Source organism: Myripristis murdjan, chromosome 9, assembly GCF_902150065.1.
Source record: "Myripristis murdjan chromosome 9, fMyrMur1.1, whole genome shotgun sequence".
Lineage (NCBI taxonomy): Eukaryota > Metazoa > Chordata > Actinopteri > Holocentriformes > Holocentridae > Myripristis > Myripristis murdjan.
In genome coordinates, this window is record NC_043988.1 from 17,200,615 (window position 1) to 17,227,440 (window position 26,826).

Consider the following 26,826-nt stretch of genomic DNA (forward strand, 5'->3'; position numbering starts at 1 on the left):
GGGTAAAAATAACGCCTTTCAGACAGACTCATGGACTCTTCTATTGAAACACCCACTTTGTCGCACCTCCTCACCAATCCAGGAGGGAGGGATGACTCAAGCTCAGATGAGTCTCTCTCTCTCTCTCTCTCTCTCTCTCTCTCTCTCTTCTCTGGCTGAGGAGAGGAATGAAACAGCCCCCCCGATGTACCTTCCCGTGCACTTAACAGCAAAACAGTCATCAGTAATGATTCAGACCTTTCACTGGTGACGTAATATGTGATTTTTAGAAGTCTGGGTAGGCATTAGAGAGAAAGAAGAAACCTCCTCCTCTCATTCTCCGTGGCTTTATCTGCTCTGAATCGAGAGAGGAGGTAAAAACTGATGAAGGGATGCATGGTTGACCTTCCACTCTTTATATATATATATATGTGTGTGTGTGTGTGTGTGTGTGTGTGTGTGTGTGTGTGTGTGTGTGTGTGTGTGTGTGGTCGTGCCACTGGCTGGTGCGACAGGCTGGGCTGTGCTGTTATAGACATTTCTGAGTCATGTTGACTCTCCTTCCAGAACCCACTCAACACACACACACACACACACACACACACACACACACACAGCCTTATTATTATCAAGTGTTTTACTGAGGACTATGCAAAACTCAGACCCAGTACACTCTCTCTCTCTCTCTCTCTCTCTCTCTCTCTCTCTCTCTCTCTCTCTCTCTCTCTCTCTCTCTCTCTCTCTCTCTCTCACACACACACACACATATCTGACTCTCTCTCTCTCACACACACACACACACACACACACACACATATTTCTCTCTCTCTCTCTCTCTCTCTCTCACACACACACACACACACACACACACACACACAGATTTCTCTCATTTCTCTCTCTCTCTCTCTCTCTCTCTCTCTCTCTCTCTCTCTCTCTCTCTCTCTCTCTCTCTCTCCCCAAATATGTCTTTGTTTTCCTGCACACACAGTAAACCGCAGCTTCACACCGGTCATGTCTGCTTAGGCTATGGGAAAAATCACCCTTGTTTTCCAGGAGGACTGAGCTAAATCAACGACCCCGATCAGTTTGTTAAATCCCAGGTTTTGGCTGCTCTGTTGAATTCACATTCTTCAGTTAAACTTCACTATCCTCTGCTGTGCGTGTGACTAAACGCTGAACAAAACCCTGAGCCCCGGCCGGCGGGTGGGAGGGTCTTGAGTCCAGAGCGCTCCGCTGCAAGCGGAAAGTCAAATACCGGCACGACCAGGATCACAGACACGGCGGCAGGCTCGGTAAGGAAAGAAAACCCTGTGCAGATCTGAATTAAGCTCTTTGGCAAAGATTATACACTGCAGATGTTTTCTTGTTAATTGCTTTCTTGGTCTTGTTAATTATCAGTGAGAAATTGTTTCTTAAAGATGACCCACCCAAACTCAGTAGTCGAATAGTTTGTCCACCGTTTGAATATATGACATCAGTTTATTGTAGCCTATAGCCTACATTATGCCATGCTATATCAAATGATTGTAGGTTATATGGGGATAGGGTATTTTAAGAAAGTTACATGAGGACCTGGCTAAATCCAGACTCCTCAGCTCCATGGCTACAGAGAAATTAAGCAGTAGTAGGCTAGCCTCTCCTCGGGATCATTAAAAGGCAGGCTATTTACAGGCTTAATAGTCTTTTACGGTCTCATCACTGCCTGCTCAGTAGTCTAAATGTGTGAAAAGGTGTTGAGATAGAGAGAGAGAGAGAAATCAGGGGTTCAATCTTTAATGGCATTCAGACATTCCAATCTGGCGCAACACAATTTCCTCTCCTAAAATAGACATTTCACTCGGGAACCCTTTCATTCCACTGTCATCGTCAGGAAACGGCAATTCTTTTAAATATACTTTTAGTGTAAATGCATTCGCCAGCTTCCAGGATGATAAAAAAAGAAAAAGAAAAAAAGAATACGCTACAGCTTTATAGATTTTCTATTTGTATGCCTATGTATTTACAACTGCAAGCAGCCATGCGTGCACATGCACGCGGTTCCCTGGAGAGCAGAGTTACCTGCACAAGCATCAGGATCCTTACAGAGGACATTTATAGGCTATTGCAGAAAGCAGCTCAGAGCAGTATACCGCTAGGGGAGAGATGTCCTCAGCAACATAGCCTACAAGTTCACTGGAAAAGAGTCTGGCACATAAATATCTCCCCCGACAGAGAAGGTAGCCTGTCATGTTGGTCTACAATCCTCTCTTTTGTGTGAATGTTGCTTTCTGTTGTTACTTGTACAGATCAAGTTTTTGAGGTTTAGATAAAGCATCAAAAACTCTATAAATTCCCATACAGTGTTCGGCTTTCAGTCTTGTGGTGCCGCCATGCCTTGATAATTCAGTTTGCTGTCATCATGCTGTATAGAGGATGTCCAGGGCTGCGTCCGCCTCGGTTTTAGCTGCTGGAGGTTTTTCCAGTGAAGCGTCAGTTGACCCACCGTTTGGTCACCGGCTATTTCAGAGACTGTGATCCTCCCGGCTTCCTGACGTCAATTTAGTGCCGGTGCAGCAGACAGATCAGTATGATATAAGGGGCTGCTAGACAGTCTGGGAGAGGGAGAGAAAAAGAAAGAAAGAAAGAGAGAGAGATAGGAAGAATAAAAGAAAGGGACGCTGGACTGGACCATGTTGATGTGATATTCCTCATATATAGCGGGAAACCCGGGTAGGATTGTCTTTGTTTTATTTCCTCCTCTTCCTTTTCATTTGCATCGCCTGTCTTCTCATTATAGGCTGTAAGGCTGTTTAACCTGCCTTCCAGGACTGATATGAAAATGTATGAGATGTTACATCGCCGCTGTTGAATCCTTATGGTTGGTGTAGCTATATACATTTGTCCAGTTATGTCAGTGTAATGGAGCCGGTCATATCCTACTGTATAGCAGCAGAGCGGCATCTCTTTGTCTAGCAGCGGTAAGGGCTGCATTAAAGCTGCATATGATAATGTTATGGATCTGACGAGCCTGATGTAACCCCCCTCACCAGGTCTTTTGGGGTGCTTTTGTCCTCTCCTGAACACTACACAGTGAACACAGTGTTCTGCTCAAAAACATTACAGTCTTACTGGAGAGGGAGGGTGGGAAGGTAGGGGGTGTGGAGGGGAGAGGAGGGGGCGTCTGATTTCTGACAGCCTGAGGAAAAGACGACCAGTGTTGGGGCAAATCATGGCTAGAATAAAATGGGAGAGGGCAAGGTGGTCCAAACCTGTCCAGTGTCTCTGTCAGCCTGAGCGGGAAGGGAGAAGCCCTTTGATAAAGCATATGAAGGGGATTCCTCTGCACTACTCTACTCCACCTTACTCCACATTATTCTACACCAGCACAGCAACCACATCCCCATAGCAACAGCTAAAACCGGCACTCTGCCTTCCCAATAGGTAGCTCCAGCTTGAAAACTCCTGTTCCACCAGATAGACCTCACAGTGAAGCCTTTGTGAGCGCTGTTATGCTGGCATGTGCACGCTGACTGATTTCTAGCCACTCCAGCAGCCTTTGCCAAGTGATAAATATAGACACTTGCTCTGTTAACCATCTGCATGCTCGCAACATCAAGATCCTAACAGTAGCATGTCTCCCATCAGTGAGCGTGGCCTGAGTCGAAGGGGGGTCCCAGTCCTGTGAGCGTGTGTGTGTGTGCAGCTATGGGAAAGGACTACTACAAGATCCTGGGCATCCCCAAGGGCTCCAATGAGGAGGAGATCAAGAAGGCCTACCGGCGCATGGCGCTCAGGTTCCACCCTGACAAGAACAAGGATCCCAACGCAGAAGAGAAGTTTAAGGAGATCGCCGAGGCCTACGAGGTGCTGAGCGACCCCAAAAAGAGGGTCATCTATGACCAGCTGGGAGAGGAAGGTGAGGGGGTTTGTGTGCCTGGACTGAACCCTGTCTGTCTGTCTGTCTGCCTGTCTGTGAATCCATGTAATGAGTAGGATCACCATGTAAAACCAGTCAGAGACCAGTCATAGGCTGGCCAGGCTTCAGCGCTCTCTCAATGAAGCCTTGTTAAACAGGCGTTATGATGGATTAAGTTGTTACAGAATTTAGAAATAGCTCAGTAACTGACTCAGCATCTAATATAGCAGTGGAAGACAAGCAGTGCTGGGCCATCAATCTTCTGAGAGGGTGACTGCTAAAGTGATAAAGTGATAATTCTGTCTCCTCTTTTCCATGAATTTATGCAAGTGGGAGATTGTGCGGTGGGATGTTTAAGGTCAGCACCATGTACCAGACCCAACTCCTTGTATGGTTGCCTATGTCACCCTCTGGGTCTTCACTTTAACTGTGAAATGTGTGTGTGTGTGTGTGCGTGTGCATGATGATAGACAGATGGCCTAAAATCATGCCATTCTGCAGATGAATAGTAACGACTGGCGTAGTTTGTATCGTGGGTGTTTTTGTGCATATGTCCATTGGGATAGGTGTCTCCACCACCGGTGCTGTTGGAAGACCAGTGATGCTGTGGGATTTTTCCCACCCACATAGGCTCCACTCTCCTCTCTGCTGTAACCCACACTCTGTCTTCTCAAAATAGGCTCCTATGTCGAACGGTTGAGTGCTCGTGTGTATTTGGGCTGGTTGGAGTATGTGTCATTTAAGGTCTCACATCCTGCTCTCCCTCATTCAGGTTTAAAGACAGGAGGCAATAGTTCCTCTGGTGCTCCTGGCAGCACAACATACCACTACACCTTCCATGGAGACCCCCACGCCACCTTTGCCTCATTCTTCGGCGGCTCCAATCCGTTCGACATGTTCTTTGGCTCCAGCCGCAACCACAACCGCTCCAACGGCTTCTCCTTCCACAACGACCACAGCAACGACACGGAGCAGGACGTGGACATGGACGATGACGACCCCTTCACTCACTTTGGGCGACAGTTTGGCTTCCCAGGGGGGATGAACAATGGCTTCCCAGGGGAGGGGCGCAGGCGGCGGGGCGTGCAGTCAGAGCGCCTGGGGGCCGGCCGCAAGCAGCAGGACCCCCCGGTGGTCCACGAGCTGAAGGTCTCGCTGGAAGAGATCTTCCACGGCTGCACCAAGCGCATGAAGATCACCCGCCGCAGGCTCAACCCAGATGGGAGGAGCATGAGGACGGAGGACAAGATCCTCAACATCGTCATCAAGAAGGGCTGGAAGGAGGGAACCAAGATCACCTTCCCGAAGGAGGGGGACGAGACCCCCGAGAACATTCCTGCCGACATAGCATTTGTGCTCAAGGACAAAGGACACACCCACTTCAAGAGAGATGGTTCCAATATCATTTATAACTGCAAGATCAGTCTGAAAGAGGTTGGTGTCTTCATCTGTCTGTCTATCTATCTATCTATCTGTCTGTCTATCTGTCTGTCTGTCTGTTGTGGTTCTCATGGTTAATTGGTAGATTTTCACTCTCTCAATACTACCAGTGTTAGGCTGTTCATTTCCCTTTTCCCGTTTAAATTTAATGCACTCATGGAGCTCTAAGTCTTTGATGATTATCCACCAAATGGCATAAGTTACCTGTCGTTTTCATTCCTTTGATTTTCTCGTCCTTGGCACTTTGCACCCTTGACAAAAGGGTATTGCACAGTGTGTGCTGGTGCATAGATGGGACTGTAATTTAATGGTAGGTTTATGTGCTGCATGGGTGGTCATGTAAAACATATTGTGTGTATGTGAGTGTGTGTGTGTCTAGCTAGAGGGCAGGATCAACGTGGAACAGAGGAGTGTTCCTCTCCCTCACTGCGGTGCGAGTGAGCGAGCAGGAATGTGGTGTCCTTGTGTGACCGGCTCCTCTCATTCTGCACTGCTGTAGAAATACATATATATATATATACATACATACATACACACATAAAAGCGGCAACACATGAATGCACACACTTGTACTCACAAGCATAAGCGTGCATGTAGGCACACATACACTTGGATCTTCAGGCATAAGTGCGCACACATATACACACACTTAAATATGGATTGTAGTGTGAAGGTGGCAACAGTCTTGGCTGTCATTACTGTGACTGGCAGGACATTTAATTAGACGCTCCTACGAGGGCAGCACAGCTCTGGTCCATCCGTGAATTAAACAAGCTTTTATGGTTCTAATGGCGCTGCCACTCAACTGCCTGCGCTCCACATGGTCTGGCTAATAGCAGGTGTTCTCAAACAGTTTGTAATGCCAAGGTAGTTGTTTGTCCTCGAGCCAAGTCCGAACAGTTTTCTTCTAAAAGCTGCAGTGAATGTCATAAATCTCCACAGGGGTGATGCATTGGAAAAACTGAGTCTGCACACAGCGTGAAGTATAAAGACAGCCTAGCTACTGGGATCACTTTGTTCAGAAACATTAAACAGGGAGTTGGTGTTTGATCAGACCTGCACAATGATGAAGTTTGCACTGCAGAATATTCCCATTGCTAAGTCTTGCATTCTCACAGCATCCAGATGAGAGACTTAAGTCTGACGTAGCTAAGACAGGGACAGGGAGATGGGAGGGCGGTGAAGGGGGGGTCGGTCATGTGATTCAGTATCCAAAGCAAATAAAAGCTCATATTCCACTGATCTGCTCTACTCTGCTCTGCTTCCAGAAGCTCTTACATGGGATGCAGCAAAACACACAGCACCAGCTACATATGCTGCCACATACAATATAGCCAGTGGTGCACAGTGCATCAATAACATGATATCGCCTTTCCCTGGAGCTAACAGTCCTGCTGTGTGATTGTTTCCAAAACCAAAACAATGCTGCAGATGCTCAGTTCAGAGTACAAAAGCACAATGGGTGAGATGCTAAGACTCAAGCAATAGTGGAATTATAAAGAAATGTCAAAATAATTAACTCTTGCTACTAAGCAGTCATGACTACAGTATTTCTGCTGTTTTTTTTCCAGTTTTGTTTTCTGTCACAGGGATGGACTAATAGGCAGTTTCACCTCTAGTGGAGCTTACTTTGCTTAGTGCTGACCAGCCGGTTTAACCAAAATGTAAACTCCTGGGAGGCACTGCTAGAGGTCGGTTCTCACTCTGCCATACTTGTACTGTGACCGTTTTCAGTCACAGCTAAAAAGCAAAACGTGCCTCTGTCAAATTGATTCCCCTGAAATAGACATGTGCCTGGATCTATAGGCTGGCTCTTACTGGTAAGGTATTAATGCTGCCTCTGCAGTGTGATGCTGTTGTCAGTGCCCTGTGGCAGTGCTTTGTTAGCTCCAGTCTCCGCTGCACTCGCCTCCATTGCACTCAACGCAGCTGAAAAGCCCCCATCCCATCACAGTTATGTGCTAACTGTAGCTGCTGAGCTCTAAGAGCTAAATGGACTGCACTTCACAACTCCACCTCTGATATCATTTATAGTGGCAAACATACTTTATATGTCCAGAGTGTTGACCTTCTAATAAGATGTTGATTCACTCAGAGGTGGACAACATGTGCACTTTTCTTTGATTACAGTGTCTGGATCCTGTTACTTATGCTTTAAGTGTGTGTGTGTCTGTGTGTGTGTGTGTGCATGTGTATGTGTGTGTGTGTGTGTGTGTGGGTGTGTGTGTCGGGATCTAGGGCTTTCTTGTCTGAGCTGAGGCTTATGCAATCAGTGGGTGCTCTGATCAGCTGGCAGTGTGTGTTGAGCGTCATGGCAACCTGTCTGTGTGTGTAGGCCTGGGCTTATGACTTCGTGAATGGAGCTGTGTCCATAACAGGGGGATGAGCCGATAGTCTCCATCCCAGTCATAGGCTAAATAACCCTCCTAATGTATATAGTGGCCAGAGGAGGGTGATGTCATGGCTGGAAAACTGTCTGTCCTGTCAAGCAGCTGCTCTGCTTCACTGAACTCCAGCTCTGTGTAACAACATATGACGAGACAGCGAAGACCTCCCAGCAGCCTTAATGCAACACAGGCAGGACGGAATGACAAAAGTTGAGTCAAAGGGGTGAAACGAGTGCAACGTCGGGCAACTTAATGACTGCTGCGTGAAAGTTGAGAGAACTGGGCTGGTGAGGTGGCACTGAGTGAGAGAACCCAAGAGAGGAAAGTGAAAAACAAACGGTCTCTCTGCCCTCTGAAAGGCTGTACTGGGTCGCAGGCAGGTGTGGGGACATAAAACTGTGGCTGTAGAAGAAGGATGTGGCTGAACCTCTGCTTACAGCACACACACACACACACACACACACACACACACACACACACACACACTGAGCCTAGCGGTCATTCATAAAAATGTCTCTTGTTTATTTGAACTCTTTCAAATAGCTTAGTTTTACATTATTTAGAGTGTTTCTTTGGTAATGTGGTGAATATTAGATGCTCGATTCTCCTCCTTTAGTTGCTTTGTGTCTTCTAGCAGCTTTTCAGTCAGTTTATCCTCAGACTGTAACAAATAACATTTCACAGATAAGTCCTCATCTCACCACTTGGAGGTTTTCCCGATCACATTACTCAGAGATCCTTGGTGCCACTGGCATTGTATCTCTCATTAAGTAGCTCTGGGACTTCTTTTGCGGCCCCTGCTTCATTAAAAACATGCCATTGTTCAACAAAAAAACAAACATTGATCCTATTGTCTTCAACAATTATTCAGCTATACATAAACTTAACAGCTTCACACTGGTTCTTTGTTTTGGAAAGGAACAGTGAGATCTGGCCTCCAGCTATACCGTTGTTTATCTACCACCTGCAATTATGGCTGCAGGTGTTGGTTAATAATTTCTTTTATAGTCTAATCTCATCTTGTTTGTCTTGGGTTTCATTCACTTATTTTGCTTTTATTTGTATTGCCGTCCATCGTTGTGCACATTTAAAATCAAACACCAAATTTAAAAAAAAAAAAAGATCAACCACAGGTCAGTTTTGCTGGATCAGTGGCATCTTTGAAATCACTCCTCAAAGCACACTTGCCCAGAAAGTTTTCTCTAATTTTTTTTTTCATATGTGAATTTTGAAAGTCTCCCTGTCACTGTCATTCTAGTTTTGTTTGTTTCCCTTTTTTAATCCACCCCTTAATTGTATTTACATAGCTTTTAACAGAGTTGTTTTGTTGTGCAAAGCAATTTGTAATGGTTGTTGGGAAAACGCACTATATAATAACATTATTAATATTATTCCAATTATTAGACAGGAAGTTCATTCAGAGAGTTGTGGATTCAGGCAGTTGTCTGTCCCAGGCAAATTCAGTCAATGATGCTTACTGGAAAGCCTGTGAAGCCCTGATAACCACAGGTCCACACTTTTTAGCTTAGCTCTCTCACTAAGCTCCGACTGGATTCATTGTGATAAGGAGGTGAGGCTTAGTGTGTGTGTGTGTGCGTGCATGTGTGTGTGTGTGTGTGTGTGAGTGTATGCATGTGTATTCTCTCTTGCCCTAGCCCATCTGACAACCCCTCCAACTATTTACGAGCTCAGCCGATTCCTGCCTCACTTCATTAGCTGTAGCTATGAGACCGCTACTAAAATTAGTCCCCTGTGCTATCTGCAACCCCCTCAACGCAGACACACTTGCATACACACACACTCAAACACACACACACACACACACCAGACCGAGTATCTAAGACCAGACCGGAAAACTTTTACATTGCCAAGTCATGTTTTCCTGTTGCTCCTGCTCCAAATATACTCTCTCTTCCACACGGTGTTGTAATCAGCACCAGAATGTTTTGTCACTGAGGCCTACTCTGTCTTTCTCAAACACACACACACACACACACACACACACACACACGCATTTATTAGAATGACATAGTGAGGGAAGATAAACAAAAACGACCAACTTTTTTTTGTTGTTCGTGGAAACATGAGGTCATCTAGGCAGTCATGGCTTTGGCATTTATTTTGTTAATGCTAAAGAAATGTTAACTCTCTCCTCTCCTCTTCTCTCTCCTCCTTCCCAGGCGTTGTGTGGCTGCACAGTGAGCATTCCCACGCTGGATAACCGCGTTATCTCGCTGCCCTGTCACGAGATCATCAGACCAGGCACGGTGAAGCGGCTGCGAGGGGAAGGCCTGCCTTTCCCCAAGAGCCCGTCACAACGCGGCGACCTCATCGTGGAGTTTTCAGTCCGTTTTCCTGACAGGATACCCCCTCAGTCCAGAGAGATTATCAGACAGCACCTTCCCCAGTCGTAGGAAGACTCATCCCCGTCCACACGCGCAGAGAAACCATCCCATAATGCTCCTTCTTCCTCTCAACTCCCAGCAGCCGACATTTTCTTTGATCCTGACCTTCTGACCCTTACTCCTAGTTACCTCCTAGTTACCCCTTCCCTTCCAGTCCCCACGTCCTGTGTTCAGACACACAGTGTTAAACAGACACTCTTGTTTATAGGGGGAGACAGAAGTGCCAGGAGGAACGGCAGTACCAGGGGGTGTTTGTTTGTGTTTGTTTTGTCTCACGGCCCAAGCACACACAAGCACCCAAGCAGCGGAGCGGTGCTGAGGAAGGGCTCAGCACAATTTTGGCTTTTACCGGAGCTCATTTTCGGAACTCTCTTTTTTTAATGGATTTATCAATGGTTTTATATGCCCTCCAGCTCTCCCGCCCGGTCCTCGTCTTTTTTGTGATAGGATGAAGCATATTTTTTAAAGAAAGATTTTCCAGGGTTTTCTTTTCCAAAGGAAGTTTCAAATAGGATTATTTATTTTTACCTTGAGTGTACCAGCAACTTCAGTGGCTTCAGTGTGTTCAGTGCGTACCCTAGTTTGACCTTAACCCGCAGTGCCACCTGTCTCTCCCCTGCTACTAGAGGATTTGTGCATGAACTCTATGGGCCATTAACTGTCTATTTGAAACGGTCTCCCCCCAAATCAGCTGCATTCTGGTGCGTGTAATGCCAAAACACACTTAAAGTCCCACACTACTTCAGATAATATGGGTATATCTCAGCTGTATCGGGAAATCTGGGAATGACAATCACATGACAGCAATGTAAGCTTGGCAAATACAATCTACACGTAATGTGGGTGCTTACCCTTCTGAGCTTTATGGCCACTCTGAATTGAACTGCCTAGCTCACTATCTGAGGGACATTTAAGTGCCTTAGCCCAGTGTCACACACACATAAACAAACCACATATGAACACGCACAACTCATACTGTAATATACAAACAGCCATTTTAGGTGCACAGAGTCAAAGGGGCACAATGGACAATATCCTATGCTTTGTGATACAAATTAATTAGGAGCTGGTGATCTTGTAATTTCAGTAATGGCGAGTAAGCAATGTACACCATATACAGTACTGTATTGTAAGCAAGGACAATAAACACTTTTTTGGGAGAGATTTGATACAAGACTGATACCTTTTGCCAATGCAGGCCTGTAAAGTGCCCTACAGCGCAGCTTGGATTTCCCAAAAGGATTTTAGCAAGACGCTCGTCTGTGTTGCATTTCAGCTGCAGGCTGAACGACAGATGAGCTACTGCAAGGATTCCTCGGGGAAACCCAGCTGTGTTGTCTAAGTTCTGCTTTTTCTTGTGGCATTTGAAGGCCATGTCTTGGTGCTACTGTGAGCAGTGCCAAAAATAGACTGCCTTGGAGTCTAACTTTTGGTTTTCATGGAATCCTTAAGTTGTGATTTGATAATTGCTTCCGTCTTCTGTAACATCTATATATGTGACTGTACATCGGTTTTTGAAATGGAGAAACCCATTTAGCCAACAGGTTTTATAACACTGCAGCAGTTGTTCTCCATTTCGGCTACAGGGGGCTCTAAAAGCTCTCCTCAGCTCTTCCTACTGTAGTTTACACCAATTATAACATGTATGTATGAGTATGGTTTATACACACAGCCCTGAGGGGTCATATTTATCATGTGTATGGGAAACTGTTTGAATGCAACATGTGGATTGATGCACTTTTTATGTCAGAAGTGGTATTGGCAGATTTTGAGATTATTATCAGAGAGACTTGAGTTGACTAAAAGCTCTGACTTGCCTGTGTGTGTGTGAGTCCTGCCTCGCAGAGCCTGCAGGGACACTGGACTGTGGCTACAACCAGAATGCATGTGTACCGCTGCTGAAAGACTCACTGTCACTGCTTTTATGCATTGGACAATGTTTATGGTTGTTTTAAAAATGGCAACAAATAAACCAAATGTGTGAAATTCTCTTTATGTCTTTTGAGTTTCTCTTCAAGCGCTGTCAGCTCATGTTTAGCCTCTTCAGCCCTGCCAGATTCATAGTTGGGTCCATTATTACAAACGCATGCCGCACTGCCATGCTTTGCTCAAACCCACAGAACTTTATTTTAAATTCTAATGGAGCTCATAAGGTTTTCAAAAATACCAAATAAGTGCTGCTGAATGCCAGGGAAATGTATATAAAATGATGCAAAAGATGTTTTCTATTTGACGTAATCCTGCAGCCATTAACCAATGGTATCTGAGGTTTAATATTTCACTCAGTAAATGTGATGTAGCTGCAATGAAATGTTTTAACCAGCAGTCACAGAATATGCACGTGTCATATAATATAGAGAAAAAAAACAGGTACTCCTAACGTTGAAGCTACTTGTGCGTAAACGTAAGGGATCAGAGATAGTTCAAACACAAGTGTCAACCAAAATTCAGGTGGTTCTCATTAAAAAATATTTCATTACATCTATGTTTTTTATTTTTTGAGTCAATATTTCACACACTGCAAAAACTCAAAATCTTACCAAGAACATTTGTCTTATTTCTTGTCAAAATATCTCATTACACTTAAAATTTTGCAAATGAAACAAGCAAATTGTCACTTGTTTCAAGTGAATTTTCACTTTTTCCACTGGCAAATTTTGCCAATGAAACAAGCACATTTTCAAGTGAAAATTCACATGAAACAAGTGAAAATTGTCTAAAAACAAGTTACTTCTGAGATGATCATGTCTTATTTTAAGTGTAATGAGATATTTTGACTGGGAATAAGACAAATATTCTTAGTAAGATTTTGAGTTTTTGCAGTGCATTATTGCTATTTGCATTACCATATGTTCATAATTAGTCACTAAATGAAAAAACAGGTAGTTAAGGGGAGAGTTAAATGATAAGATTTATAATCGTGTAACCAGAGGTTGGTGTCATATACTTTCTTTATGTGTGACAGTGTGTGTTTTTTAGGTGTACTAATGCTCAGAACCTCTTTTGCTGAGGTTGGAAGTGGAATTTGGATGTTTTCCATCAGTTTGGGTTACAGATAAACAGCTGGGGGCAGACTTTGACCTCCGTCTATTTAAAACCAGACGAACACCTGCATTCAGCCCTTCACTAGCTCATCAGCCAGAGTCGTCCCAGGTAGGAACTAAATCCCGCTCCTCACTGCACCAAACTGTCGTTAAGCTACTTTTAGAACTTTTTGGGTGTCTATTTTTGATTGTCCTTGCCTCTATTAGACAGCTGAAAGTACAGAAAGTCAGGACAACCTGGGAGAGAGATAAGGATGATGACATGTACCACCGGTCCAAGACATAAAATAAATAAACCCATAGGACACTGTAGTTACATGTAGGCAGCAGGACAGCCCAGAACTTATATCCTGACTTAAGGAAAAATATATCATCAAGCCCTGGTGTTCAACACACAATTTGTCTAATTTCCTTGCAGCTTGCTGACTATTTTAGTGCAGTGGTTGTTCAGTTTCAGTTCTGCAGTAGTTGCAGGAAGCAGTCATGGTTGAGAAAATCTGATCATGTGAAGTGGAACAACTGCAGCAGTCACTGGACATTATAGAGCGCGGTGTGTGTATCACATGGCGAGGATAAAACAGACAATTGGTGAACCCTTTGATGAGTCTCAGATATGTGCTTCAGTAATACGGCGGCGTGACTAATGTCATAGAGCTGTATCAGCTGTTTACACTGCGAGGCTGGGTTCAAAGAGAGTTTGAATTTCCACAGAAACACATCTTTAAAGTCAGACGGTCAAAAGGCAGAATACAAATATGGCAGGTTATAAAAGCCTTTCTTATTATTTTGTGAGTTTTACGTTTTTTTTTTCAACATACTGTATACTGGGTGTGTATAATGTATGATGGATTTGCTGATTATTCTATCAGCTTGTGAACAGCTTTGGCACACACACACACACACACACACACACACGCACAGATACACACACATACAGACAGAGGGAAAGAAAGAGAGAGGACCCCAGGAGTTAATGAATTCAGATGTGACTGATAATCAGTAACACAGCATTAGGACTTAGTCATGGTGACTGGGCTGCCACTGGGTCCAGTTACATAGGAAGACTGCTTAACAGTGCATAACACATGTGAGCACCTTACACACTCACTCAGGAGAAGTGTGTGTGCACGACTCTTTCCTCGGACAGGTCCACAGGTGCTGCAACATGAGCTCGTTCGTGACTCTCTCATCGGGGCAGAGGATGCCTGTGGTCGGCCTCGGCACGTGGAAGAGTGCTCCTGGACAGGTTGAGATATAAATCCTTTGCTCTGGGATGTATCTAAGCCTTACTAATAAAGATAATATCATTTACTCTATCTCTTTCTATCATAGCCTGCAGCACAAAAGTTGCTTTTATCAACCTTTTTTTCCCAGAGGTTGTTATTCTGAGAACATAACGAGTTGGGCTGACTGTGTCCTCAGGTGAAGCAGGCGGTGCTGGCAGCTTTAGACTGTGGGTACAGACACATTGACTGTGCTGCTGCTTACAATAACGAGCAGGAGGTGGGAGAGGCGCTGGCTCTCAGGGTGGGCCCAGGGAAGGTAAGACACATTTTCAACGTGCACCTCAAATGCTGTTTGCCCCCGTATTTGACGGTGAGTGTGCCTGCTGTGATCCTCTCCAGGCTCTACGTCGTGATGAGGTGTTTGTGACCTCCAAGCTGTGGAACACCAAGCATGAGCCAGAAGATGTGGAGGACGCCTGCAGGACTAGTCTGGCCCAGCTGGGCCTCTCCTACCTGGATCTCTACCTCATGCACTGGCCCATGGCATTCCAGTGAGCAACATCGCACACAAACTCTTTTTGTCGCCTTTTCTCTCTGCCTGGCTTTTAGTGAACGGCCCAGGATCAGTGAAGGTATGTCACATATCTGTCACAGCACCTGGACCTGGCTTTATATGTGTGTGTTTGTGGTTGCTTTAGGCGGGGGAAAGAGTTTATGCCTCGCCGGGAGGATGGAAGTGTGTGCTACTCTGACACACACTACCGAGACACTTGGGTTGCCATGGAGAGCCTAGTGGACAAAGGTCTTGTCAAGGCCATAGGACTGTCCAACTTCAACTCCAGACAGACTGATGATGTCATCAGCATGGCCCGACACAAACCTGTGGTGAACCAGGTGTGGATTTCAAAATGAGCCAATACAGCAGATTTGGAAAAATAGTGAATGTGTGATTGTCAGCCTCTTACTGTATGTGTGTGTCTCTCTTTGTGCTACAGGTGGAGTGCCATCCGTATTTGTCACAAGCAGATCTGCTGTCTCACTGTCGGTCAGCATGAACCCAGTACAGTCAGCTAAAAACACTTTTCTAGTTATATTAGCACAGCCAAATTGTATTTTTTCCTGTGTCTCAGGTCTGTGGGAGTTTGTGTTACAGCCTACAGTCCTCTGGGCAGTGGTGACAGACCCTGGGCCTCTCCTGATGAACCATGCCTGTTGGAGGACCAGAGACTGGGGGCTATTGCCAAAAAACACCACAAGTCGCCTGCCCAGATCATACTCAGGTAACACAGCTCTGGATAGATCCTGCAGTGACTGAGGATTACTATCACCTGTAATGTACTGAAGAGCAGTAACCCTATGCTTTGAAATCCACAGGTGGCATGTCCAGAGGGGTGTCGTGTGCATCCCGAAGAGCGTAACGCCCTCCAGGATCCAGCAGAACTTGCAGGTGTTTGACTTTTCCCTGTCAGAAGATGACATGAAGCAGATTGAATCCATCAACCGCAATGAGCGCTTTATTGTCCCCGCAGTCGAGGTGAGTCACGACTCAACTTGTGACTCTGGACTTGAGATTTTTATACGAGACTTTTTGCTCAGGACAGAAACCTCAAAATGGGAACTCCCAAAAGAAATTTCTCAAAAACAATCACTGCTGTCACATAGAGGAAGCATCAACCTGTTTTTGATCTCATGAACCTGATAGTCAGGTGGTCCTTCTCTTGGACATAGTGGATAAGAAGTGCTTTAACCTCTAACCTTTCAGGATATTTATTACCTTAGCCACAGAATAACTGCTGATTTACACTGTCATTGTTTACAGAGGGATGGGAAGAGAGTCTGGAGAGATGCACAACATCCTCATTTCCCCTTCCATGATCCTTACTGATGGACCACAAACCAGTGAAAACCCAAGGCTGTAATATTTCTTTCATCTGATTTCCACTGAAGAAATTAAATGATCAAATTGAATTCCACTATGATGAAATGTGCATTTTCTTGCTGCTGGTAATAAATTGCTTTCTTTCAAGACACTAAATTTTTCAAGAAAAAAATAATAACACCACTGCTGTTTTTCCTGTTGCTGAAGATATAATAATAGTTGTTTGAATGAGCCAAGTGCACTGTAATGCTTAGCTTTCCATTGCCAGAGTGGCACTAAGTGGCCAAAGAAAGAACAGCCCCTGTGCCAGAGGTCAGTATTACATTATTTTGATCACAGGGTGTCTGCAAGATTTGTGACCTTCAGAAAAGGTTTCAGTGCCAAGTGAAATTAATGCAAGACTTCAAATGAAAAACATGAAGCAATTTTTAGACCTTTGAATTCACAATTATAGTTGCTTAAGCCCTCAAATTTAGATTTTTGACATTTGGATTTATGACTGTTTAGTGCTTATGACCTGTGGACATTGTGGATCAAATAAATTATTTGTGCATCAACGGTAGATCAATAAACTCAGACACCAATAACATTTTCATCTTGTGAGATTTTATTTTCAACAACATAACCTTGACAAACTTGTAATACATTGTATGCTACTGTTTATTTTATTTTTTAAAAAAAAGAGGAAGTCATTAGCAATATGTTTTTTTTTTTCCTTTCTTTCTTATAGTCTAGCGTAGAATCCCATCACTAAAGCCATTTATGTTGGTTGTGATATACTGAAAATGAGGCCACTCAATACCCCCCCATCTGCATCAACCAATCGTCCTCCATTTCTAATACCCTCTTGCCCACACCCACATCTAAGCCAGAGCAAACCAAAGGGCTACATGCTTTCTCCACCCGAGGGAAATCATACAAAAAAGGAACACATGAAAGAAGCACAAAGTCCTAAAAATGTGGAATCTGGTGAGAATTTGTACAGGTGTGATCCCAGTACTGACCACTACGGGGCAGTGTAGTTTATCCATAAAGGTCATCATCATTATCTTCATTGAAAACTGGACCACCGCCAGTGCCCCCTGTGCCCTGGCTTGGACCACTGCCCCCTGCTGCACTGGAGGGAAACCTGACAGGACAGAAAGAGAGACGGAGTCATTTCCGTGCTCTTTAAGTGTCATTTGACGAAGCTGCAGTGCATAACACAATAAAGCCAACAACAACAGGATATGTACCTGAAGCAGCCAAATCCACGGCTCTGCTGCAGTGTCTGGGCAAACATCTCATATTTGCGGATGTCGTTGTCGCTGACAGAGCGACGCGCAAATCGCATGGCCTCTTCAAAGTGGTCCTTCCTAATCTCAGGCACAGGGTCATCCTCTTCCACCTCCTACGAGACAAAAGGAGTAGGCAAAAAAAGAAATATCCACAGGTCAGAAGCGGCAGGCTATGGAAGGATCCAGAGGCAGAAGTGAAAGAAGGTGAGGAAAACCACAAGAACAGGGGATGAAGTGACCCTGCACTGACCATGGCTGATGGGTTGGTCTGCCTCTCCCTCTCTCTGCGGATCTCATTCTCGATGCTCTCTCTGATGGCCAGCTTGCACGCCCGCTGGCAGATCTCTGTAAGATCAGCTCCAGAGAAGCCATTGGTCATCTTAGCCAGGAAGTCCAGGTCCACATCCTATCAAAGGGGGGAAAAAAACACACATTGAGAATTCAAAGTAAAAAAAAATTATATAGATAGATATACAAGCCATATATACAATCATACCAGCCAAGATTACACCTCAAAATATTATAGCACGATGATGTCTCAGAGATTAGACTTAAAATAATGATTATGCTCCTCCTAGCCAAAATCTGATAATTTTAGTATTATTGTTGGTTGGAATAGAGGAAAAAAATATGACATATTTCCAACTAAGCAAAGCTAACGAATGTTCAGAAACCGTAATGGGCAGCACAAGAAAAACATGTTTTCCCACAATGTTTGACTAAGTTTGTTCTGTATTTCTATAAACATGAACATGCAGAGCAAAGACACTTGTCTTTCCATGGTAGGAGGGGGAAAAAATCTGACTTTTAATGACTTTAAAACAACTGAAAATTCTAAGACCTCTGAACTGGTAAATTCGATATTAACATGGGCAGAAGCAGACCCACAGTCCTAACAGACTTTCATTCAGTGGGACAACATATCTTCGAGTCCTTCAAAAAAATGTTAAGTAGCAGCACTGTCACCTTGCTGATGGGGCTCTTGCGGAGGTTGGCCTTCAGGATGTTGATCCTGCTCTTCTCGTCGGGCAGGGGTATGTAGATGAGTTGGTCCAGACGTCCGGGTCTCAGGATGGCGGGGTCAATGATATCTGGTCTGTTTGTGGCTCCGATGATGAAGACGTTCTTCTTGCTGGACATTCCATCCATCTCAGTAAGGATTTGGTTGATGACACGGTCGGCTGCTCCGCCACCGTCTCCCACGTTGCCACCACGGGCCTTGGCTATGGAGTCCAGCTCATCGAAGAACAGGACGCATGGGGCTGCCTGACGAGCCTGGATATAGACAAAGCGTTGTAGCAAACAGCTGTTCAAACTTATTCGGCAGTGTGAAATCAACTAAGAACATGTACAAATGTGTCTGTTCCACATTAAGCGTTACTTATGTCAAGTTCTATGACGAAAGGGTCTTCACAGCAGCACTTGTCAAGAGTCTCACCTTGTCAAAGATCTCTCTGACGTTGGCCTCAGACTCTCCAAACCACATGGTGAGCAGCTCAGGTCCTTTGATGGAGATGAAGTTAGCCTGGCACTCATTGGCAATAGCCTTGGCCAGCAGGGTCTTACCACAACCAGGGGGACCGTAGAACAGCACACCCTTGGATGGGGTCATACCGAACTTCAGGAACTTGTCTGGGTGCTCCACTGGATACTGGATTTAAGAAGGGGGAGAGAAATAGCATGAGAAGGACAAAACTTGATCTGTGTCAGGGCTTATGGTAGCTGGCATATGTTTGTGAAAATGAAAGTAGCTTTTTTTTTTTTTGGAAATGAGGGAAGATTTTACTCTTGCATAGCACCTGTTGGATTACTTTTTCTGAGCTTCAATTGGAAAATGTGTGTTTGAGACTTTCAACTACAAGGATGGAAGCTATAAATAAACTACATTGCTAGTCCCAATGGTTAGGCAAGCTCAAAGAGGATCGGCTGCATAGGACCCAGCTAGCCGTTTAACAGGACATTTCTGACAGCAAAGTCCCACATCAGGATTTATGATGTTCTCTCTGTTAGGGGCTTAGAGCCAGTGATGTTAGTGCTTTTTGAACTGGATGCCTTTGTTTGTTGCACTTACACAACTGATCTGAAATTTGGATCTGTTTATCCGCAGAATGTGCAGTTTAAGAGAAGTGTTGAATGAATTTGACAGCTGCAGGCAACTCATCAGCTCCGGTGTGTTGTCATGTTTAATCAGTTCCTCAGGCAACTGAGCTCAAATTACTACTACTAAACCAAACACAGTTCAAATATAGGTTGTTTAGCTAAGAACACTACAAAATGCATGTCTGATAGTTCTTCTACTTTGGCGGAGTTCAGGAATATCGCCGGCCATCAAAAAAAAAAAACGTATAGTGTAAATCCTAACATATGCCAGTTTCATACCTGCACCAACTCCTGCAGCTCTCTCTTGACATCATCCAGACCTCCGATGTCCTCCCAGGTGATGTTGGGAACCTCCACAACAGTCTCCCTCAGTGCTGATGGGTTGCTCTGGCTCAGGGCCCACTGCAACACAGAACTCAGTGTTAGACAGGGCTCCATATGTCATTACTGACTATGTGAAATACTTAAAATACAACTAGAAATCATCTGTCATGCAACAAAGGCTGCATTATTGTTCTCACCTTGAAGTCATCCATGGTGACAGCCAGGGAGTTCATGACTTCAGCATCAATGGTCTCATCCTCAAGATCGATCAGGTCCATCTTCTTTCTGATGGCCTGCAGAGCTGCCTCGGAGCAGAGAGCAGCCAGATCTGCACCCACGTGTCCATGAGTCTCATTGGCCACCTAGACACACACATTTTTCTAGACTTAGTGTTATATAAGACCCAGCAAGTCCTGAGCAGGACCCGGTAAAACATCATCATCAATTATAAATACAAAACATGTTTTACCATTTTTGACTGCTAAAATGTAGTTGCTCTGGCAAAAGACTGATTTAGTCATTGTTCCTCCTCATTTTGGCAATCAACCACTGAATTAAGTTATCATAAAATGACTCTGAAAAGTTAATGACATATAATCCAAGTACTCTAGTAGAGTAGATTTGGTATTGTCAGTAGCAATGGTATCATTAATTATTGTGAAGTCAACACTCAGACGGAAAAAAGTTGGTAAGTAAAGTTGATACCTTAAAAAAAAAAAATGTAGCTGCTGTGATCTGGCAACATTTCAGGTTAGAATCTACCTGTAATAACTTGAGGAAGCCAGCAAATGTGGATCAAGCTGTGAGCCTAATTTTTTTTTTTTTTTAATAAATAAGAAGTTGCAGCCAAAGATGAAAATATTTAAAATTTACAAGCCAGTCACTGCATCAATCACAAGCTGAGCACTGTGAGGACTGTTGTGTCCAGTGTTGTGTCGCTACAGTGAACTCCCTTCACTGCAGCTGCTGCCAAAGTGCCTTCACGGTAAAAACTAACTATGAGTGGCGTTAACTGCAGAAAACAAACCATTACAGAAACATAAATATCCCTCGTAACTAGCTACTCGATCCCCAAGTTAATCGAAGTTTACAGTGCAATTACAGTAAATGTTTAGCTGAGCCAGCAGGATACTTCCTGCAGTGAAACTAGCTGCTATTCCCCTGTGCAATCCTATATTGGCACGGGAAAAACAGGAAGGCAATGTACTGTTTGCTGTAATGACAATTTTTCATGAAATATGTAGACCTTTGAATCTTAATACCCTGAAGGCTCGGTGAAACACGGCGTAACCACCACCTTGTGGACAGACACGGTACATGGCAATCAACACATAAATTCACCATTTAAAGTCCCCTTCAAACAACTTAGGACATTGTTTTAAAATTGGTCGGTAATATTGTATAACCCTGGTATAATTTGAGGATGCGCTAACGGTAATACGATTTGGATATCACCTAACCCTACTCTGAAACATTGTCTCCTAGATTTTCTACACTTGTCCTGCACAGCACGTCTGTCACTACAATAGCAAGCAGATGCAGCATTAAAAAAATGCTGTCAGAAATACTTAAATACACATGGAACATGACTGAATGACCCAATAAAGAGGGTGATTCGCCTCTAAAATAAATTAATTAAATTAAATAAATAAAAATACTCTTCTTTCAAGGTCCATTTTGTTATTTCTGTCAAAAATGCATGGCCCTAAGGGCAGCACGACTCTTTTCACATTAGTAACCCAGGAGGCCTGCGACAAATACTTTCCTTTCAGTTGACTCATCCGTTTGTAAAATGCACTGAATGGATCATTGCGTTTGGTTTGCACTTACCAAACATGTTTCTACAACATTATAACAGTTACGCGCACTAACAACACAAACCTGCTTGCCTTCAAGGATGAGTAAAATTCCACATGCATGAGCACTGACATGTCACCTGACTGCAGACAAAAGGGAACTCTGTATACAGACCTGCTCCAGGTCAACATCATCAGCCAGCTTCATGTTCTTGGTGTGAATCTGGAGGATCTCCAGTCTGCCAGTGGCGTCAGGGATGCCAATGTCCACTTCCCTGTCAAAACGTCCTGGGAAGAAATGACAAAGACATGCTTTATAGAACCACTGAAACAGAACATAGACTAAAAACACTTAACAAAGTATCTCCATATTAATACACAAAATGCCCTGCTATAATAAGAGCACACAATACCAGAGTGGCCAGGGAGTAAAGCACCTGACCTCTGCGAAAGAACAACAGCACAACCAGCACAGAAACAAACTGATTCCACTGTGTCCAACATGTTGATTCTGATCTATACAATACCCAAAAAAGCCAAAAAAAAAAAAAAAAAAACAGATAAAAAGATATACATTAGTGCCTACAATCATGTCAGTAAACGGCCAAAGGGTTAAATAGCCAATTTACCAAATCTCCTCAGAGCTGGGTCAATGCTGTTGGGTCTGTTGGTGGCAGCCATGACGATGACATGAGCTCTCTGTTTCAGGCCATCCATTAGAGTCAGGAGTTGAGACACGATGCGCCTCTCCACCTCTCCATGAGTCTACAGGGACAAACATGCACTAAAAATGATGACCACTGCACATTTCAAAATCTCACTTTTTTAAATGACCATTTTTGTCTAGGTTAAACGTATAACACTGATAGTCAAACTGCCAAGCTCCCATCAGCTGTAATTTATCAAAAATGTATACATGCTAAAACACAGGGTACCTACATCTGTTTTGAAACCTTCCAAAACTGTAAATTTCTTCATGTTTTTGTAGACATTTACAGACTTCCCAGACCTTTGTAAAATCCTAACCATTTAATATTAATGTGAAAACAAAGTACTGGCATCAGCTAAAGGATAGTTTATTGCTCTCAACTAGCCATTTAGTTTCCCCCTCGCCTCAATGCTCACCTTCTCTCTCTTGGGAGCGATAGCATCAAGCTCATCGATGAAGATGATGGCAGGAGCATTCTTCTCTGCTTCCTCAAAGGCCTTTCTCAGGTTGCTCTCACTCTCTCCAGCCAGTTTACTCATGATCTCAGGGCCTGGAGGGTCAAACATTGCAATTTCAGTAAAATGCTTACACAAACCAATGCCCAATACACCAGCACAAATCTCAAGGTGAAAAAAAACAACTGATATTGATGCTGTTACAAAGCAGATAATCAGATGTCATTTTTCTGGCAATTCATAATTCAAGCCATCATTAAACCGACCAGTGCCTGCATGTCTTTGACAGTCAAACAATCGCTAATTTAACATAATGCTAAATCCTATTTTTCCATTTTCTGAGAATGAATGTATCCTCAAGACTAACAGATGGCCATTCACAAGAGGGTGATTTCAAACTAAAGAGCCGAACAAACACACAGCCACTCTGTGTGGCAGTGAAGGCTCCAGCTGGTGGATGGTGTCATGCCAGAAGTACAGGTGAATGACAGTTTTAGCCACAGAAACGCTTTCTTCCCAAATAGTGAACAAGATCAAAGTCAAAAGGGATCCATCCTGCTCTCTTACAGAACTTACAAAAAGGGAGATGCCATCTTCTCTTGAGTTTAAATATTGTGTATAGCTAATTTAAGATACACCTTAGCAGACATAAGGGAGAACATGATATACACATTTATTTTTTGTCTTTTTGCCAGGAGGGTTTTGATTCAATGGATTCTGATATCTTTGTGTTTTTTGTTTTGGAACGAAGCCCAAAAACATTGCAACAACAAGATAATGCAGCCTCTGGGAAAAAGCTAATATTATATAAACTGTTCACACCGTTAATGAGGAAGAAGAAGGCTCCAGTTTCATTGGCCACAGCTCTGGCAATCAAGGTCTTTCCTGTTCCAGGAGGTCCATATAGCAAGATTCCACGTGGAGGCTGGAAAGAGCGAAACAGTTTTAAAATGCCTAATTGCGGCATTTCAATCACAGTCAGTACTGAACTGGTCCTAAGAATGAATTCAAAAGTGATTATATGAAAAATGAGCCAGGCGCATTTGTTAATTCCTTTGTACAGATCATGAGGTGTGTTACCTTAACTCCAATGGCCTTGAACAGTGCAGGGTGTCTGAGTGGCAGCTCCACCATCTCTTTGATCTGAGCTAGCTGCTTCCTCACTCCTCCGATGTCATCATAGCCTACCTCGTTCAAGGACTCCTCCTCATCCTACACAAATAAATAAATAAATAAATAAATAAATACAAATACAAACCGCACAGCATAATTCACACATTTCAGTGTGGCCATCTAACAAATGTCAACCACTCCCGAGTGTGCATATCTGTTACCCACCTCTCTTCTGATGGGCTCTCCTTCACAGTGGATGACCGTATCAGGGGCAACAATACAGTATGGAGAGGGATCAGTCTCGACCACCTTGAACTCCACAGCACGCATGCCTCCCCTGACCAGGAAAATATCCCCTTCACAAGGTGAGAGGGAACAGAATGAGTTTCACCACCATATCTACATGGCTAAATGTCATGACACTTTCCCCCCATTTGGAACAGTTTTGATCAGCCAGTCTGTGAAATCAATACACTGCAAGTTGGTACACACCTTTACGGATAGGCCTGTAAGCCTCCAGAAAGTATGGCTTAAGATAGACCTCAAACAGGTTTCCAGTTATTCCTTCTACTGTGTCATCTATTGGGAGAACATGGATCCTCTTTCCGTATTTCACATCAGGACATGGCTGAATGCTAAAGAGGAAAAATTACACTTAATACCACGGTCTCATTAAAAATGCTGTTAACAGGAGTTACAGAAATATGAGCTTTTCTCTACCTGATAACGTCTCCCAGTCGAACCCTCAGATTATTGCGGACAACCCTGTTCATTCGAACCTTTTCATCAGAACAGGTGTCATCAGAGAGCACAATGCACACGGTCTCCCTCCTTTTCTTTCCTTTCATCAGCACTGTGTCTCCCCGGAAGAGCTGCAGCTCATCCATCTTGGTCTTAAAATATATTAAAACAAGAAACAGTCAGCCTGCCATTATAGAGATGTCCTTGATATCTGTACCACAAGATTAAAGATATAATATCCAGGCCACATAAACCCATCTACAATGGTAGATATCTCATTTTGCAATTCATGGATCTTAAAACATACATCATAACTTCTAATTGCCTACCTGAGAGAGGGAGACCACGCTATTGTCTTCATTGATGGACTCATCAACAATCAGTCTGTTGGGCCTGTTCTTCTGTTTCAGAATTGCAGTGGATAGATCATCATTTTTGGATCTATAAAATAAAGACACAAATAAAAAGTTGCAGGTATTACAGGAATCATTTACATAACAAAAAGATGCAGGTTATGTTTGTCAGTGCGAAGTATACATCGCTCAACAGAAAGCCAAACAAACGAGTGGTTTAGCCAAACACCGATAATAAAAAGGACTAAACATTACGTATGAACAATGCACACATCCATACGTATATCAAAATATTTTATATTTTAACTGTCTGGCTTGGCCCGCAAAGTTCAAACTGCGCAGTTTCTAGAAAGTCCCTGAACTTTGACAGGTTTTGTAGTTTCTCTTTCATGTTGTTAGCAGGCTAATGCTAGCTTTTTAGCTAACAGACTGGCGAGCGAGCAAGCCCAGATGACACAGCAAAAGGATTAGAAAAAAAACTTTGTTAGGTTCCCATGAGAAAGGTTGAAATTCAAGCATGACTTTCAATAGCTGCCAACTATTCTGCTACATATTATTCGCTTGAATTAACTCAGTGTTGTCTCACGTCTGTATTGCTAACGGCGAAATAGAGCCTTTATAATTGTTTATCAGCTAGAATGAATGCACTAGCTCGCTAGCTAGCTAGCTAGCGTGCTAGGTTGGTGCATCGCCAATGGTGAGCGGCTTTGACAGCTTGCCATCTAGCGTTCACTGGCAGCTAGCTGGACTGATGTCTGACTTTCGTTTAACTGTAAACGATAACGGAATCAGTCAGGTCCACCGTTATAACATTAATTTGTGGGTTAGACTGCATATGCGTCTCATCTGTGCTTTGATGCTAAGTTGAGACGGGCTAATAACCTGGTAGGCCAAGTTGAAATATGCCGGTGTGATGGTGGACGGTCTCGGCCTTGATCTTGTTCCTAAGCTAATGTTAGCATGCTAGCACGGCAGCAATGATTGCGCTTTGTCAAGCCACTGACACTCACGCAGCTAGCTAGCTAACCGACGACTACCGTGCTGGATGACAACACGATTTAACAACTGACCACAATTTGCCGTAATGCTAGGAGACAATGGATTGACAATGTCTGGCTTTCTAATAACTTAATACATAAATGCGGAGGCTGAGGTAACTGACCCCATTAGCTCGCTAGCTATCAAACTCAATAATATATTAGCCATCGAGCTAACTTTAATAAACTCACGTATCTTAAGCTGACGTTAGCCTTATAAAGGACATTAACACACAGCCGTTTGTCCATGAAAACGCATTTTAAATTACAATAAAGAACGTTTCTACTTACTCCCCTCCCGAGGCCATGGTCGTCCGCCTGGATTAATATTTATAAATAAAGAAAACCTAGCTAAATGTTTAAGAGGCTCTAGTGGTGCTCGCTTCTCAACGTAGTCTGATTTCAGTGGAAAGAGCAGTTTTGTTGCATTTCTTTATAGTTATGCCGTGGCCTGGGAGCATTCTCCTCTCTGATTGGCTGATGGGACGGCGCATCAAATTCGTTCATCGCGGAAGACACGCCCACTACAATCAGTAACCAATGATAACCTCTAGAATGACGTATAACGTGATATTGTGTAACTTTGACCAGTTGGAAATAAGTGAGATGTCCTCATTTCAGTACAGGTTCTTCCTATTGGCCTTGAGACATCTGTCATCAAAACTT

General features: G+C 43.7%; 3 protein-coding genes across 3 annotated transcripts; 2 read left to right on the forward strand and 1 right to left on the reverse strand.

The window, feature by feature from the left end:
- Positions 1–1,242: 1,242 nt before the first annotated feature.
- On the forward strand, positions 1,243–12,062 carry dnajb5 (DnaJ heat shock protein family (Hsp40) member B5). Its single transcript, XM_030060277.1, has 4 exons — positions 1,243–1,271; positions 3,604–3,874; positions 4,647–5,308; positions 9,882–12,062. The coding sequence occupies exons 2-4, from the start codon at positions 3,664–3,666 to the stop codon at positions 10,113–10,115; spliced, it is 1,107 nt and encodes a 368-aa protein (XP_029916137.1). The 5' UTR covers positions 1,243–1,271; positions 3,604–3,663; the 3' UTR covers positions 10,116–12,062.
- Positions 12,063–14,303: 2,241 nt separating this feature from the next.
- akr1a1a (aldo-keto reductase family 1, member A1a (aldehyde reductase)) lies at positions 14,304–16,261 on the forward strand. The gene is made up of 8 exons (XM_030060336.1): positions 14,304–14,396; positions 14,573–14,692; positions 14,776–14,927; positions 15,075–15,270; positions 15,372–15,421; positions 15,507–15,656; positions 15,751–15,910; positions 16,196–16,261. The coding sequence occupies exons 1-8, from the start codon at positions 14,316–14,318 to the stop codon at positions 16,259–16,261; spliced, it is 975 nt and encodes a 324-aa protein (XP_029916196.1). The 5' UTR covers positions 14,304–14,315.
- Positions 16,262–16,839: 578 nt separating this feature from the next.
- vcp (valosin containing protein) lies at positions 16,840–26,611 on the reverse strand. Its single transcript, XM_030060100.1, has 17 exons — positions 26,452–26,611; positions 25,100–25,211; positions 24,750–24,922; positions 24,522–24,664; positions 24,255–24,385; positions 23,997–24,128; positions 23,739–23,841; positions 22,878–23,011; positions 22,382–22,517; positions 21,928–22,040; positions 20,154–20,318; positions 19,912–20,034; positions 18,971–19,183; positions 18,499–18,807; positions 17,783–17,938; positions 17,491–17,645; positions 16,840–17,384 (listed from the first exon to the last, which is right to left on the reverse strand). The coding sequence occupies exons 1-17, from the start codon at positions 26,466–26,468 to the stop codon at positions 17,279–17,281; spliced, it is 2,421 nt and encodes an 806-aa protein (XP_029915960.1). The 5' UTR covers positions 26,469–26,611; the 3' UTR covers positions 16,840–17,278.
- Positions 26,612–26,826: the final 215 nt, after the last annotated feature.